The following is a 16,719-nucleotide window of genomic DNA, read 5'->3' on the forward strand; positions in this document are numbered from 1 at the left end:
TAACTGCTTATTAAATAAAAAAGTATTGACAAACGAGAAATATTGATTTTTGCAAAGTATTCGAATATTTCTGATTAAAACTAGATACTGACTTTTTCTTAGAAGCCAAATTTTTTAAAATATATTACTTGATATACCTAGGTATGGCTTTTCTCAAAGATCTACGCAATTCTCCAAATTTATGTACCTACTTTTATTTTTTACTGTACAATAGGTGTAAAAATTATACACTTAAAGTATTGTATCTAACTTTTCCGAAAATAGCATATCCATAGATCATTATTTCCATTAATTTAAAAATAGCTCTTGAAAAAATTACTTTCTAGAAGCCATAAATGTTTATTCCATATAAGCGAAACAAAATATTTACGATGCTTTGATGTCATGTGTACACCACCATTGAAAATTAAAATGATCCTTCAAAAAATAGCGATGAGAGAGAAACATCTCATACACATGCGAAACACGTGTTCCAAGTAAAAATAAACCCTCGGCACGTGAATTGGGCTGAGGCCGCGTTGCCACATTTTCACGAGAAAGAATAACAAAGCATGAATCATGTACTCACCCTTTCCTCCTCGCGTATCATCTCGGCTATACCAGGCTTGATCTCCATGTCATCAACAGCTGAAGATGGAGGTTGCGGTTGAAGCGGCAAAGTTAGTTGCAAAGGTTCGGCGGCTACGGCGGATGACGCTGAAGGCGTCGGTAAGGGCGTCGCGGACGAAGGAGCCGGAGACATCTCCACAGATGGCGGAGGGTCTGGCACCTCCGTGCTCGCACTTTCAGCTGGGCTACTCAGGCTGCTTCTTTCACCAGAGGGTCTGCGTCTCTTCTTTGCTCTTGAAGCCTCGCTTTCCATGTCTTGGGGTCTGTTATCCCAGTCAAGTGATGATCTATTAATATTCTGTGTCGAAATGGGTTTGATCAGAGAAGGCCTAGTGGTCAGCTCACCTGTGGGAGCTACCACATCTTGTTCACCATTAACATCGGCTAAGCCACGAATCTTTAAAGATTCAGCAACTTTCAGTAGTGGACCAATTTGCTCTTGCGAAACGTTAATTTCACCCTTGTACATAAATTCAACAGCTGCTTTCAATTCTGGCCACTTGATGTCCCTCATTATAACTATAGGGTGCTGGCATGGATTTTCGAAGAAAAGTGATTGGAAATATGGGCTGCAGGCCGATAGGACCATCTTGTGAGCTTTTACGGAGTGTCCGTCGCATGCTAATGTAACATCTACAAAAGACTCACTTTGAAGAAGCTGATCGAAGACGTTGGTCAAATTGGATTGGTAGTTGTTCCAACGGAGGCAAAACTGCTGGGGAGAATTAGTTGTGTGCTGCATTGTCACCTGAAAGTTTCAAAAAACACAGTTCACAATAAATACCCGCACATTGCAGTCCTGAGAGCACAAAATGTCTGAGAGGCGAGCAGTAAAAAGAAAACACGTGCGTGTGTATACGGTTTTACCGACGAGAACTCGAGGAACGTTGATCAAAACAACAACAGTTATCGGGAGTACTGTAGCGGCGAAACTGAGAGCAACGCGGCCGAGCGACGGGGCTGACAGGAGGGTCTGGGCCGCCTCTCGCGCACGCCTTACCCCCACTACGGTGCAAGACCGCCCTCACCCCACCCATCCACCCACAATACCTCGTGGCCACCGTGCGGCAATCACCGTCGCGGCACCCTAATTACGGGCGATACATCGACACCTGAACCCCTGCCACAACCTAGGCTCATTACTTTTACTTACACCTTAAAATATTGTTGCGGCCATTACTTACAAACAATTCGGCCAACAATGGTCAGCGGTTTATTGCTATTACGTTAATTAATCGTGTTTGTTTCTTAGTTTTCAATACCGCGGAATTTTACCCGAGATTTATTCAGTTGTAACTTCATTATAGGGGGCTGTATATTTTAAAAATATTTATTTACTTGATAATTATTACTTCATTTAAATAATTAAGTTTGACTTTTTATTTCTTTAAATTAATTTTTATATTTAATTTTCGAAAATGAAACATAAGTACTACTTTAACAACTTAAAAGTTTAAAAGGTCAAAATTTAGTTATATTAGATGAATCAAGAAAAAATGTAATTAAAAATAAGTTGGCATTGTTTTGAAACTGATTATTTTGTAGCATTAACATTAAACCATAAATTGTAATATTCCATTTTCCTTCTTATGTTTCGATTTTCAATCCAGATATCGTTTTCAAAAAAATTCTGGAATAAAATTGTGAAAATGGTTTGTTAACTGTTAATGTTTGTAATCACATATAAAAAATTTAATAATATAAGTACAGTAGAACGTCGATAATCCGGACGTCAAAAATTCGGACCGTCAATAATCCGGATTTGTATCCAGCAAAAATATCTGATTCTTTTAAAATAAATTAAGAACTTAGCTGCGAAAAACGAACCTCTACCGCAGTTCAAAAATATTTTACACATTTTTTTAAAAGCCCAAATAGTGTCTGATGTTTTTACTGTACACTGTACACATGCTGCTATTTAAATTAAATACAATACAGTGTTTAAACCTAAAAAAATGTTTTGATTAATTTCACCTCTAGACACTTTACCGTACAAAAGAAAACATAAAATTTTAAAACGTTTGTTGTACTTTAATGTGTATACTGGCCTTTTTTGAGGTAATTTCGATAATCCGGATAATTTGATAATCCGGATGGGGTCCGGTCCCAATTAATCCGGATTATTGACGTTCTACTGTATATCTGACAAACTGTCTTCTTCTTCCTAAAGTGCCGTCTCGTCAACGGAGGTTGGCTACTACAATTGCAAACTCTTCTCTGTCTTCAGCTGTTCTTATTAGCTGTTCAAAATTTAGCCCTGTCCATTGTCGGATGTTTCTGAGCCACGATAGTCTTTGCCTCCTTAGTCCTCTCCTTCCTTCGATTTTTCCTTTCACTATAAGTTGAGCATATTGGTACTTATTATTTCTCAGTATGTGGCCTAGGTATGATGTTATTCTAACTTCCACTGTGTTGAAAAGTTCTCTTGCGTTGCCTATTCTATGCAGCACTTCTTCGTTTGAGGTATGCGATGTCCATGAAATTTTGAGGATTCTTCGGTAGATCCACATCTCAAAGGCCTCCAACTTATTTATGGTTGATGTTTTAAGGGTCCATGTCTCAACTGCATAGAGAAGAGTCGACCAGACGTAGCATTTGGATAAACGTAGTCGAATTTCGAGTTTTATTCGAGAATCACAAAGCAGTTTTTTGATTTTTTCAAAAGATTTTCTGGCCTGTTCTATTCTCGATCTTATTTCTAGATCAGGATTTAGGCTGCGATCAATCCAACATCCCAAGTACTTAAATCTATTGACTTGTTCTAAAATGTGCCCATTTGTTGTGCAAGGTTGAGGTACGTTTTGGTTTTTTCGGATTGACATCACTTTGGTTTTTTTAATATTTATTTTCATACCAAATTGCTCACAGGTCGAGTTGGTCTTGTCGATGAGTCGTTGTAGGCTCAAGTCGGAATCCGCAATCAACACCGTATCATCGGCGTATCTGATGCTGTTGATATTTACGCCATTCACCTTGACTCCATCCTTGGAGTCCTCCAGTGCCTCTTTAAATAGAAACTCGGAGTAAATATTAAACAGCAGAGGCGACAGAACACATCCCTGTCTAACTTCCCTCCTAATTTCTACTTCTGCGGATGTGGAACCTTCGATCCTAACTCTGGCGTTTTGGTTCTAGTACAAGTTTTTTAGTAAGTTGATGTCTTTTCCATCTAAACCGACTTCTTGCAAACGTTCTAATAGTAGGTCGTGTCTTACTCTATCAAATGCTTTTTGGAAGTCTATAAAGCATATAAATATATCTTTCTGTTGGTCGTAGCATTTTTGGGCGAGAACTAGTAAATTGAAGAGGGCTTCTCTCGTTCTCATGCCGGCTCTGAATCCAAACTGATCGTCTCCGATGATTGTTTCGCACTTTCTATAGATACGATTATGTACGATTTTTAATAGGACTTTTACTGCATGGCTCATAAGGCTTATCAGACGGAACTCATTGCAGTGTTGTGGGTTTGGCTTTTTCGCTAGTGGGATGAATATTGACTCTAGCCAGTCTTGGGGTATTTTACCTGTATTATAAATACGATTGAATAAAAGGACAAATATTTCGATATTTTATTCGCTGATTAATTTTAACGTTTCTGGGTATATTCCATCTGGACCTGGGCTTTTATTTGTTTTGAGTTGATTAATTGCATTTATAATTTCAGATTTCAGAATTGCTGGCCCTTCTTATTTTCCAATCTTGGTTCTTCTTGTATGTCGTGAAAAAGAATTTTAATATAGTTTTCCCATTCTTTCAGTTTATCTTCTGTTGATTCTAGCAGTTTGCCATCCGTGTTCAGCATGGTGTGAAAAGTTGTTCGCTTGGTAGTTGATGTAAACTCTTTTAACTTTTTATGTAAATTAAAAAAATCGTGTCTTGGTTGCAGTTCTTCTATTTCGACGCATTTTGTTTCCAGTCATTTCTCTTTTGCTTCGGTTATTTTTTTTCGGATTATTCTATTTAGTCTTTTGTATTCTCCATCCTGGTCATCTTTTCCTTTAGATTCTCTTCGTTTATCCATTAATTGCAAAATCTCATCTGTCATCCATCATCCATTCCTGTTTGTTATTTCTGGGTGATACATTTAGATGTTTTTCTATTACATTGTTCATTTGTTCTTTAATAGTTTTCCAAAGAACGTTTATGTCATCGGACTCGATAATTCTGTGGTGGTCAATATTTCCTAAACTTTTATTTAATTCTTTATTTACTGTGTGTTGTATGGTGTCGTTTTTCAATAATTTTCAATAGACAAACTGTCTAAAAGAGTCATTAATATTCAGCTGAGCGGGGTGCTATTGTCAGAGTTGAGAAATTCCATGAACAATGGATCTACTTGTTTTACAAAATTAAACCTTTGTTTATATAATTTGACAACTCTGGCAATGGCACCTCGCTCAGCAGAACTATGTATGTATAAAAGAGTCATTAATATTCAGCTCAGCAGGGTGCTATTCTTCAAGGTGTAAAATTCTATCAACAACGAATCTACCTGTTTTATGGAATAATCTCTTGTTTAGTTAAGTACACATTTCCATAAATAAGAGTAGTACACCGCTGAGCTGAATATTAATTAATGACTCTCTTAGTTTGCTAGCACAACTATATTGAAATGTTTTCATTTGTGAGTAGATTTTGTTTGATAATTCTTAGAATGACTTTTCTTCTAGTGACATTTAATGACTTTTATCTACTCTATGTCATATTATGTACATATAAGTTTTTAGTTTGTGAAAACTGTCATTATAGATAGCAGTGCGTGAAGGATTTAAAGTGTGCGTGAAGTAACAATGTAATTTAAATGGGATTTACTTTTTCGCACTGTTTTTTGGCACAGTTTTGCACAAACCTACTCAAACAAATACATCCTTAAGATCCGTATAACAAATAGAGTGTCAGGCGGTACCGCGGTCGAAAAATTGTATAAACCAATTTTTGTTAACCAAATTCACAAAAATAATTCTTATCTACTCTACGTCATATTATGTATAACATTTTATTGTGTGAAAATTGTAAATATAGATAGCAGTACATGAAGGGTTTAAAGTGTGCCTGAAGTAATAATGTATTTTAAAAGGAATTTACTTTCTCGCACTGTTTTTTAGCACACTTTCATACAATCAAATATCCTCAACTATCGCGTTGTCATGTTGATGACATGTGGGCAATAAGTTACAACAAACGTTTTGACAGTTTTGTGGTTTGAAAGAAGTTAGAATTTGTAAATGTCATAGTTCTAAAAATTGTAGAATAGAAATGAATTCCAGTGGCAAAGTGTTACAGTTTTTTTATTTGTTTATCTTAGATAAAATATTGTATGAAACTGTGCGTGAAGTACTTTTTGCGAACTTACGCGATGTATAGCACTCGCACCGCTGTCGCTCGTGCTCTAAACATCGCGTGCGTTCGCAAAAAGCATACTTCACGAACTGTTTCATAAATAAATATTTTATCTACTCTATGTCATATTATGTATAAGTTTTTAGTTTGTGAAAACTGTCATTTTCTCCAATAGACCTCGTACCGGAAAACCTTATTACATGCGAATAAGATCAATTTTAAATGAACTCGATGCAACAATTCCAGACGTGTTTCACTGTAACATCCAATATCCCACTCCATGGTTAATAGACATCCCAAATTGCAACACCTCTTTACTAGAGTTCTCCAAAAAATACACTAACACCTTACTTATAAAAAACAAACTGAACGAGATTCTTGAACGAGACTACCTAAACTGCACAAACATCTTCACCGATGCCTCTAAGTCCAGTGAAGGTACTGGTTGTGCATTTGTAACTCCAACGTCTACTTTTCAATTTAAACTATCGCCTAGTTCAAGCGTTTTCACCGCTGAACTATTTGCTTTGTATCGCGCCCTAAAACATGCAAACCTTTAAAATATTTCAAAGCCTCTGTTTCTCACCGACTCGCTCAGCTCTCTTCTCGCAATCCAGCATCTGTATCCTGAAAGTCCTTTAGAGAAACTAATAAAAATTGAGCTACAAATTGCCCAAGAGAACAACACAACTCCAAAATTTATATGGATCCCATCACATATAGGGATTATGGGCAATGAAGAGGCAGACAGAAGTTCTCGTAATGCAGCAACAAGTGCGATGTCCGAATTAGTGCGCGAGTGTGTATCTAAAGATCTCAAAACGTTTTTTAAACAAAAAGTGATCGGTCAGTGGCAACGCGAATGGTTTCTATCGCAATCTAAACTAAAATCGGTAAAACCAGATACACGACAGTGGAAAACAAGTATTAGTTCGAGGTTTATTCAAACGGTTCTAAAGCGCCTACGTATAGGGCACACCAAGATTACACACTCATATTTACTCTCGGCCAGTGAACGTCCCATGTGTGACCTATGTGCTACGCCTCTTACCGTCACCCATCTGTTAATCGAGTGTCCAAAATATCAACGTGAACGTTCAATGAACAATCTACCAAACACTCTACTAGCTTTATTAGGAGAAAACTGTCCAGTAAAAGACTTACTCAACTATCTAATATCTATCAATATTTTGTATCAAATCTAGTTATTTTTTTTACTTGTTAAAATAATTGTTAACCTTTGTTTATCAAGTAATGCCGCTAATAACCTGTTGGTGGATGCGGTAATTTTCTTTAATAAAAAAAAAACTGTCATTGTAGAAAGCAGTGCGTGAAGGATTTAAAGTGTGCGTGAAGTAACAATGCATTTTTTCTACAACCGTGTTAAAAATGCAATTTTTAGCACTCCATATGAGCATTAAAAATGCTACTTTAACGCACTAGTGCTTTAAAAATTTTTTAAGGCACTGCAGTTCGTATTGACCGTATAGACAATTTTGATGTAATGTCAAAAAAATATAAAAATGAAATGTCAGTCAAGTTCAAGTAAAAGTTTTTGTAGATATTGTCCTGTAATTACGTTTGTAGAAAAAATATTGTATGATATGCGTGTTAAAAAGTACATTTTTAAGGCACTCATGTGAATTGCAACCTTTCACATGCGTACCTTAAACGTGTATGTACTTTTAACACTTATATCATAAATAACTATTAAATGGGATTTACTTTTTCGCACTGTTTTTAACTTTCGCGTTGTCATGGTGACAATCCTTACTTTTGCGTTGTCATGGTGATGTCAATATGAGCAATGAATTACAACAAAAGTTTTGACAATTTTGTGGTTTGAAATTAGTTAGAATTTTTAAATGTCAAAGTTCTAAAAATTGTAGAATAGAAATGAATTCCAGTGACGAAGAGTTACAGCTTTTTTTATTTGTTTATCGTAGATAAAATATTGTATAAAACTGTGCGTGAAGTACTTTTTGCGAATTTATAGCACTCGCTCCGTTGTCGCTCGTGCTCTAAAATCGCGTGCGTTCGCAAAAAGCATACTTCACGAACTGTTTCATAAATAACTATTCTACAACCACTATTCAAAGTGCAATTTTCTGCACAGTTTTATGTTAACAAAGTTGATATTTTTTCATAGTATAAGATTGATGACATTAGAGTGCAGAAAAGTGACGTTTCTGTGCCGGAAACTCACGTTTCTGTGCCGGAAAGTTCTTTTCTTCACAATACCATTACATTCCACAATAAAATCATTATTATAATTATAACATGTTGAGATGAAATGATTTTATTTAAGATATTAGATTTGATAGTGCTTCTCAAAAGAGACCGATTTAACTCATGTCCGAGAAATCTGCAAAATTCGCTGCTTTAACACATTATTGTTGAACTTTACATTTGGTATTTTACAAATGACTACCTCATTCTGAGTAACGTTATATATTCTGTTTACATCTGTGGTTAAAATGTAGACAAATATACGTAAGACAATTATTATAAACTAAAAGGGGTAGTTCCCTGGGTTGGCTGTATACCTTATAGTTAAACAAACTGGAACATGAAGTAAAACCACTTCTATGTAAAAGGTATATTTACTAATTTTTTTTTAAAAATCCCAATGGATTGAATAAAATGTGTTCATCAGAACGTTTTCGAACCTATCGGTCCATCATCAGTGAATTTGAAATACTTGCAAAACAGCCCCAGAACCAAACAATGGTTGTGATTATAAATCAATCTACATTGTGTTATAATAATATTGTAAAGGCTAAACGCCGATGTTCAAAGATATAACCTCTGGGAACATGGTGATGCTCTACCCGAGGACCCAATCAACCATCTTAGGTCAACGATGACTACCAAGTCTAACTTAACTAACCAAGACTAACAAGTCTTAACTTGGTAGTCATCGTTGACCTAAGATGGTTGATTGGGTCCTCGGGTAGAGCATCACCATGTTCCCAGAGGTTATATCTTTGAACATCGGCGTTTAGCCTTTACAATATTATTATAACACAATGTAGATTGATTTATAATCACAACCATTGTTTGGTTCTGGGGCTATTTTGCAAGTATTTCAAATTCACTGATGATGGATCGATAGGTTCGAAAACGTTCTGATGAACACATTTTATTCAATCCATTGGAATTTAAAAAAAAATTTAGTAAATATACCTTTTACATAGAAGTGGTTTTACTTCATGTTCCAGTTTGTGTACAATTATTATACTTAATTATAGAATAGAAATTAAATTATGGATGTTAAAACTGTTTTATTTTACAATTTTATTCCTAATAAACTTCTTATAATTATCAATTAACCAATAAGGATTTAACAACCTCAGCAAGATACGTCGAATGAAGTAGGTCTGGTGGAAATCCCTGACTGCATAAATATAACGTCAAATGTGATATTATTTTGTAAAAATTTATTTAAAATAGTTTAAAAATTCAAACAAATTAAGGCAGTGCGTTAATTTTTTAATTGCTTGCCGTGTAATCAGGGCCGCGTTTAGGTCAATTGACGCCCTAGGCAATTCTCTAGTAGCCGCCCTTCAAGAATGTACCATTTTTGCGAAAAAAAATTGCAAACAGATTTTTTTATTTAAATAAGAATACATAAAAATCGTCATTCTAGTACGATCACATCAGATTTCTTTCTTGATTTTTCTTTGGAAAAATCATCTATACGCTGTGAGCTCGTACGTAGAGGGGATATTTAAAAATTCGCGAGCGCCAGTAGTGACAAGTCTGTAAAAGTTTACTGGAAATTTGACATAAATGTCAAAGTGATTAATTTAAAATTAAAAATAAAAACAATTATTATAAAAAATTATAGTTGGTCAAAGCTGTGGTATATATTTTTACCTTAAATATACTTACGTTTTAATTACTGAATTTAAGTTTTTTTAATGTTCCGTAATATGTAATTATAAATTAATCTATTAATCTAAGCGCCATCTACACGATAATTGTGAAAGTATCCGAAGTAAGAAATTAATATTTCATCAATAGAACGTCAAAATGATTAGCAAAATCGATTACAATTTAATTACCTTTTTGCGTTGTAAATATTAAGCGATAACAATTAAATAATGAATTTAAAAATTACCGGTGAAAGTTGCATTACTAATCCGCTAGGAGCGACACCAGCGAAGCTCAGAGCGTATAATGTCATAATTTATCGCCTTTGTTACGTCACTTTCTATGGACAAAATCGACAAATTGTTAAGACGTTCTTGCGTCATACTTGATCGGAAATTATTTCATGACTATTTTAAATTCTTGACATTTTCGAAAATGACCTTTCAGCGGACACATTGGTTGGCAACTGGGAGGCACAAATAAATGCGCAAAGCAATATCAAAATTAGGGAAAATATTTTTCACTCCACTCTTCTTTAAACATTTAGATATGTCAATTATTGGTTATTGGTGATTTTATTGTGGTATCCAAATGAACCTTTATGAATGATGTAGGTATCTATTAGTGCAGTCAGTGAGGGTATTTGACTCCGAATTCCATCCTACTGCATCAATTTACTTGATATTGTCACTGTAAGTAGGGAATAGCTCAAGAAGCAAAGTCTACGCTATGTCCTATGACGCTTTTAACTTAGGGGTGGTTCCCACCCGTTCTCGGGGGTGAATTTTTTTTTATCAAACTAACACCGGAAGTGGCTAGAGAACATAATTTTAAGCAATAACTGTTTTATAAATTTTTTTGAAAACTCAATACTTTTTGAGTTATTCGTGGTTAAAAATTTGGCATTTTCATTGAACTGTTTTTTTTGGGAATACCATAAAAATTGTGCATCTAACGAAAAAAACTATATAAAACATTTTTGTAGTTTATGAAAAATCAGAGAGATTCATTTTTTCATAAATCTTCTAGTTTTAATAAAAAAAGAGATGGTAGGTGAAAAAAGATTTTTTAGGTGCATGCTCAAATCGGTGTATTCAACTTAAAATAACAGAGAAATTGCCGATTTTAGGGGTGTAATGCTACGAATACCTTTTGTAGTGCTTGAAAAGACCTTTAAAATGAGAACTGTTAAATGTCGGTTACATTCAAACTAAGCGAGATATGGTGCAAAAAACTTATGACTAATGTATTTTAAGGAAAAATGAGAAGTATATTTAACCCCTCATCCACCAGAATTTAAATGCATCGTTTTTCTTCTAGAATACCTTCTACTATAGGGTGTTATTTATATATTCAAAAAGTTGGACGGGTTTAAAGTGAATAGTTTTTGAAAAGAATAAGATCAAATTATAGAGCGAATTTTTAAATTTTCTTAAAAATCTTCCTTTTTCTCCATGTAATTCGAAAGTGGAGATACGTAAAAAAATACCTTACAAAAATGTAGGTTTTCTTTTGTATAAAAATTTTATTTTTCTTTCATTACTGTATCTCATTATCATTTTCGAGTTACATGGAGAAAAAGGAAGATTTAAAAAAAATTAAAAATGCTCTCTATAATTTGATCTTATTTTTTTCAAAACCCATCCAACTTGTTGAACATAGAAATAACACTATAGTGAAAGGTATTGTAGAAGCAAAACGATGCATTTAAATCTGGTGGATGAGGGGTTAAAATATACATACTTCGCAATTTATCTTAAAATAAATTAGTCATTCTTTTTTGTTGCACCATATCTCGATTAGTTTGAATGTAATCGAAATTTAACAGTACAGTCGTTTTAAAGGTCTTTTCAGGCAGTACTTACAAAAGATATTGATAGCATTATACCCTTAAAATCGACCATTTCCCTGTTATTAAGTTGAACACAAACATTTGAGCACGCACAAAAAAAATTTATTTTCACCTACCATATCTCTTTTTATGTTATCACTAGAAGACTTATGAAGGAACGAATCTCTTTTACGACGAAATGTTTTAAGTATTATTTTTTTCGTTAGATGCATAATTTTTAAGGTATTCGCAAAAAACCGTCCGAAAAGACGACATTTTTCAATGAAAATGGCAAATTTTCAACCACGAATAACCCAAAAGAATTCAGTTAAAAAAATTATAGAACAGTGCGCCCGCCGCCTTTGCGGTGCTGCTGACGGCCCAATAATCCCTAAATTTACGACTTCTGTCCTTTTTGTTGAGTTAAAGTTGAATGAATAGTGTTAAGAAAATGCAATTTGTTTTCTAGAAATGAATGCCCACTTATATTCCATTGATGGATGTACGATGTACTTAAATGTTATTCGATTTTAATTTTTATATACAAATATTTTTTGTGCAGTATTTTTGCCGCCCTCTCATAATTTGCCGCCCTAGGCAACTGCCTATATTGCCTAATGGATAAAGCAGCCCTGCGTGTAATTTATTTTGGTATAAGGAATTTAAATTGATTAGTATTAGAGAATTAGATACAGTTTAAAATTTATAATTTATTATTATAATAAATCTTCGTTTGGAAATTGTGATTTTTATTTTTAGCAAAAACTGTGGTTGTAGAAAAAGTATAGTGTGTAACACGTGCAGAAACGTAATTTCTCACTCGTTTGAATTGCGGCACTCGCTTGCGCTCGTACCGCACCTTTTAAAACTCGTGAGAAATGAGTACCTTTCTGCACTTGTTGCACAATATAGGTACTATTACTTCTAGTGTGTCAGTAAATTGTTTAACTGCTAACTGTATTATTTCCTGCATGCTTTCATAATTACCTTATAAATTTTATTTTATTATTATTTATGATTGTTATCGTTACATGTTTATCAAAACTTTTTAACTGGCCTTTTCTTATTAGTTTTTTGATGAGTCAATTTATTTATATTAGGTACTTATCAAACTTTTATAGTTTTTTATAATTTTTGTTATACGGTTCTAAAACTATTTTCTGGAATTTTTATATTATATTATGTTAAATTTTATGGAAAAAAACATAGTTTAACTGTTTTTGATATTTGTAATTTGTAATTAACGTTTCTTGACAGCTTATCGTTTATCGTTATTGACACGGTTTACAACAGTATACCTACGTATTGTATATGTTACAGTTCAAGTTGATTATCCAGTTGGAGTTGACTCCAACTAGTTGGAGTCGACTCTAACGGCTGGTTTCAGTAAAAGTTGATTATAAATATAAAATGAAGATTTATATTCAACATTTACTAGTAAAAGTAGACTCCAACTAGGAAAAGTATACTCTTCCCAATGCCATTTAGTAAAAGTTGATTCTGATTCACACAAACAGCCGATTCTAGAAATTAAATGTTACTGAATATGTTCAAATTAGTCTAGCCTGTATCGTCGCCCCCGTTAGGTAAATTATTCCAGTTCGATTTTTTTTCTCAAACTTACTAAAAAAGAGGTCCTCTTCGACCAAATAACGAATCCACAGGGTGTCAGATGGTACTGTGGTCGAAAAATTGTTTAAACAATTTTTTTAAACAAACTCACAAAAAAAATTTATTTAGGACAATTTTCTTTACATCATTTGCGTCATTCGGAGCAAAAGAGGTCTTTTGTGATTTTTCTGTAAAATTTTGTTGTTCTCGAGCTATACGCGATTTAAAATTTGCAAAATATGAAAATGACCATTTTCAAGGCTTAATAACTCAGTTAAAAATTATTATTATGAAAGTCCGAAAGTCACCAAATAAAATTTTAACGACCCCCCTACAAGATACTGAAGAAATTTTTGTTATTATTTTATTACTAAGCGGTTATTTTTAATTATTAACAATGAGCGCTAGAAGCGTATTGACGCAGCTATCAATGTGAGTGCGAGTGAGATGCACCATTGCACCATTTTGACATTTAAAAATTCAAACTTCTGTCAAACCACAAAACTGTCAAAACTTTTTTTGTAATTTATAGCTCACATGTCATCACCATGACAAGTCGAAAGTTCTTCTTCTTGTGGTGCTTTCTCCTTTAGTGGAGGTTAACGACTACACTGGCAAATATGTCTCTGTCCAATGCGGCTCTAAACAAAGATGTTGAATCAAGGCCGGTCCAGTTTCTGATATTTCTAAACCATGAAATCTGGCGCCTACCGGGACCCCGTTTCCCTTCACTCTTACCCTGGATGATCAGTTGCGTGAGGCGGTACTTTTCGTTTCTCATTATGTGTCCAGGTAGCTAACTTTTCTGACTTTAATGATTTTTAGCAGTTCCCTATCTGTACCTATTCTCCTCCGAACATATTCGTTGGTGGTGTGGGTTGTCCAAGGTATTTTCAAGTATCTTCTATAAAGCCAGAGTTCAAAGGCGCCCAACTTGTTCATCAGTGTTGTGTTGTGTCCAGGCCTCCGTTCCATACAAAAGTATTGACCACACATAGCAATTCAGAAAATGACATCTAAGGCTGATATTAATGCTACTGTTACAAAATAAGCTTTTCATTTTGATAAACCCCTGTCGGGCTACCTCTATTCTCGCTCTTGACTTCTTGTTTTTAATCAAGTTGATTGTTGAACCAGCAACCAAGATATTTGTACTGGCTTACGTATTCAAGCTGCTGGTGTTTCACATATTTATTGGAAGAGGTAAATTTTTGTTCCTTGATATTCTTATAACTTTGGTTTTCGTAGTATTGATCTTCATCCCCATTTTTTCACAACTCTCAGTAACCTTATCCAACAGTATCTGCAGACTATGGTCCGAATCAGTCATTAATACTGTGTCATCTGCATAGCGGATGTTATTTACTCTCTGACCGTTTATCCTGATTCCTTCTGAAGGGTGCGATAAAGAGTTCGCAAATATTACCTCAGAGTAGACGTTGAAAGTATGGGTGATAGCACACAACCCTGTCTAACACCTCGTTGTATTTCAATTGGCCTTGACGTAATACCATTGGTCTTTATGATTGCTGTCTGATTCCAATAAATAGCCTCTATAATTTTAGAATCTCTTTTGTCGACTCCGATGTCATTCAATCTTTCTATCAAGGTCTTGTGCTTCACCCTATCGAACGCTTTCTCAAAATCTATGAAACAGATAAAAAGATATGCTTGCTGATCTTTGTATCTTTGTGCCAGAGTTTGAAGACAGAATCTCAGTTTGCCTTCTGCGTTGATTAGATTATTTGGTCCTTGTGAGTACGTCGTGCCTGTGAATTCCCTGAGTTTCTTATACAGCTGGAAGTCATCATGTTTTTTATATAAGTTTTCGATTTCTTCACATTGTTCTGTTATCCATTTTTCTTTTGCAATTTTTATTTTTTGTTTAATGGTTCTATTTAATGCTTTGTACATTACTTTGTGCTGTTTGCATTTTCTTCTTTCATCCATTAAATCCAACATTTCCTCTGTCATCCATCTTTGCTTCCGTGGTCGCTGTTTTGTGAGCATTTCAGTTGCCGTTGTAAGAGCGTGTCTGATTTCCTCCCGAAGGCGAAAGTTAAGGATGTATAATTATATGAAAGTGGGCTAAAAAACAGTGCGAAAAAGTAAAACCCATTTAAAATACATTGTTACTTCAGCTCAGACACACTTTAAACTCTTCATGTACTGCTATCTATATTTACAATTTTCACACAATAAAACCTTTACATTTTTACATAATATGAGATACAGTAGATAAAAATTATTTTTGTGAATTTGGTTAACAAAAATTGGTTAAACAATTTTTCGACCGCGGTACCGCGTGACACCCTGTGTATTTGTTATAAGGATTGTTATACGGATGTATTTCTTTGAGTAAGTTTGTGCAAAAAAACGAATCAGAATAATTTACCTAACGGGGGCGACGTTACAGACTATACTAATAAGTAGTTGAAACGGTCAAAACAAAGAAACGCACACTCATCAAAAATGCACTTGAGATTCTCGTATAATCAACATTTACTGAATCGATCCAGGAAGAGTCAACTCCAACTAGTAAAAGTTGATTTAAATTTTTAAAATCAACTTTTACTGCTCGTTTCAGTTGGAGTTGACTCCAACTAGTTGGAGTCAACTCTAACTGAGAATCAACTTGAACTGTAACATATACAAACATTTGGCATGAACGATATAATTAGTGGTGATGCTGAACAATCAAACTTGACACTATGCACTGGTTAGATTAGCTGAAAAAAGTAGGTATGTTTTTTTACAAATTTAGAACACTATCAAAACAGTTTGGAACACTAATAAATTTACTTTGGACCGTAAAAAAGACCGTTTTTTACGGTCATATGTTTGCATTTCCGTGATTCTTAACATTTTCTTCGTTGTTGTGTTCTCCGCTCTCGTATTTATTACGTAGGTCATGATCGGTCTTATGCATGTTATACAGATTCTTCCTGGTGTTTATATATTTAGTCCTGTCCAAAACATTTAGACCTGTCTCTAATCTAATGTCAGTAATACATTTTTTCCATCTATTGTCAATTATTATCGCTACCCCTGCTTTAGCTCTAGAAGATTGTGATACTCCACTCCAAATTAGTCAATTATGATCCACAACATTTTGATTTTTTCTTCGTTTCCCTAAGGGAAATTATATTTATATTTTTTGTCTCATTATCATTTTTATGTCGTTCAACTTGTAGGTTATTTCTCCTCTTACGTTTAAAATTCCGATGTTCAGTAGTTCATATATCCCTTTTCGCTTGTAGTCCAGAAAGCCACTGCGCATCCGCTAGGAAAAATATTCTTATTCGGATTTTTTGCACAATCTTACTCAAAAAGGACTCCTTTTAACAAATTTGCATGTTGCCAGGGCAAAAAGGTGGTCAAAAATTTTTTAAACGTTTTTTTTTGTTTTTTTCTTAAAATTATTTTTTTTTGCATGGAACAAAGTTTTTTTT

The 16,719-nt window shown here is 34.2% G+C and overlaps 1 protein-coding gene across 1 annotated transcript in view; it reads right to left on the reverse strand.

The window, feature by feature from the left end:
• Positions 1-556: 556 nt before the first annotated feature.
• LOC114324571 (protein bric-a-brac 1-like) overlaps positions 557-16,719 on the reverse strand; it is a 103,738-nt gene continuing 87,575 nt past the window's right edge. Inside the window, exon 2 of the mRNA XM_050656928.1 lies at positions 557-1,357. Within this exon, the coding sequence (XP_050512885.1) occupies positions 557-1,351 (795 nt within the window). The 5' untranslated portion in view covers positions 1,352-1,357. The remainder of the gene's footprint in view (positions 1,358-16,719) is intronic.

The sequence above is a fragment of the Diabrotica virgifera genome, chromosome 7, assembly GCF_917563875.1.
Source record: "Diabrotica virgifera virgifera chromosome 7, PGI_DIABVI_V3a".
In the NCBI taxonomy this organism is placed as follows: Eukaryota; Metazoa; Arthropoda; class Insecta; order Coleoptera; family Chrysomelidae; genus Diabrotica; species Diabrotica virgifera.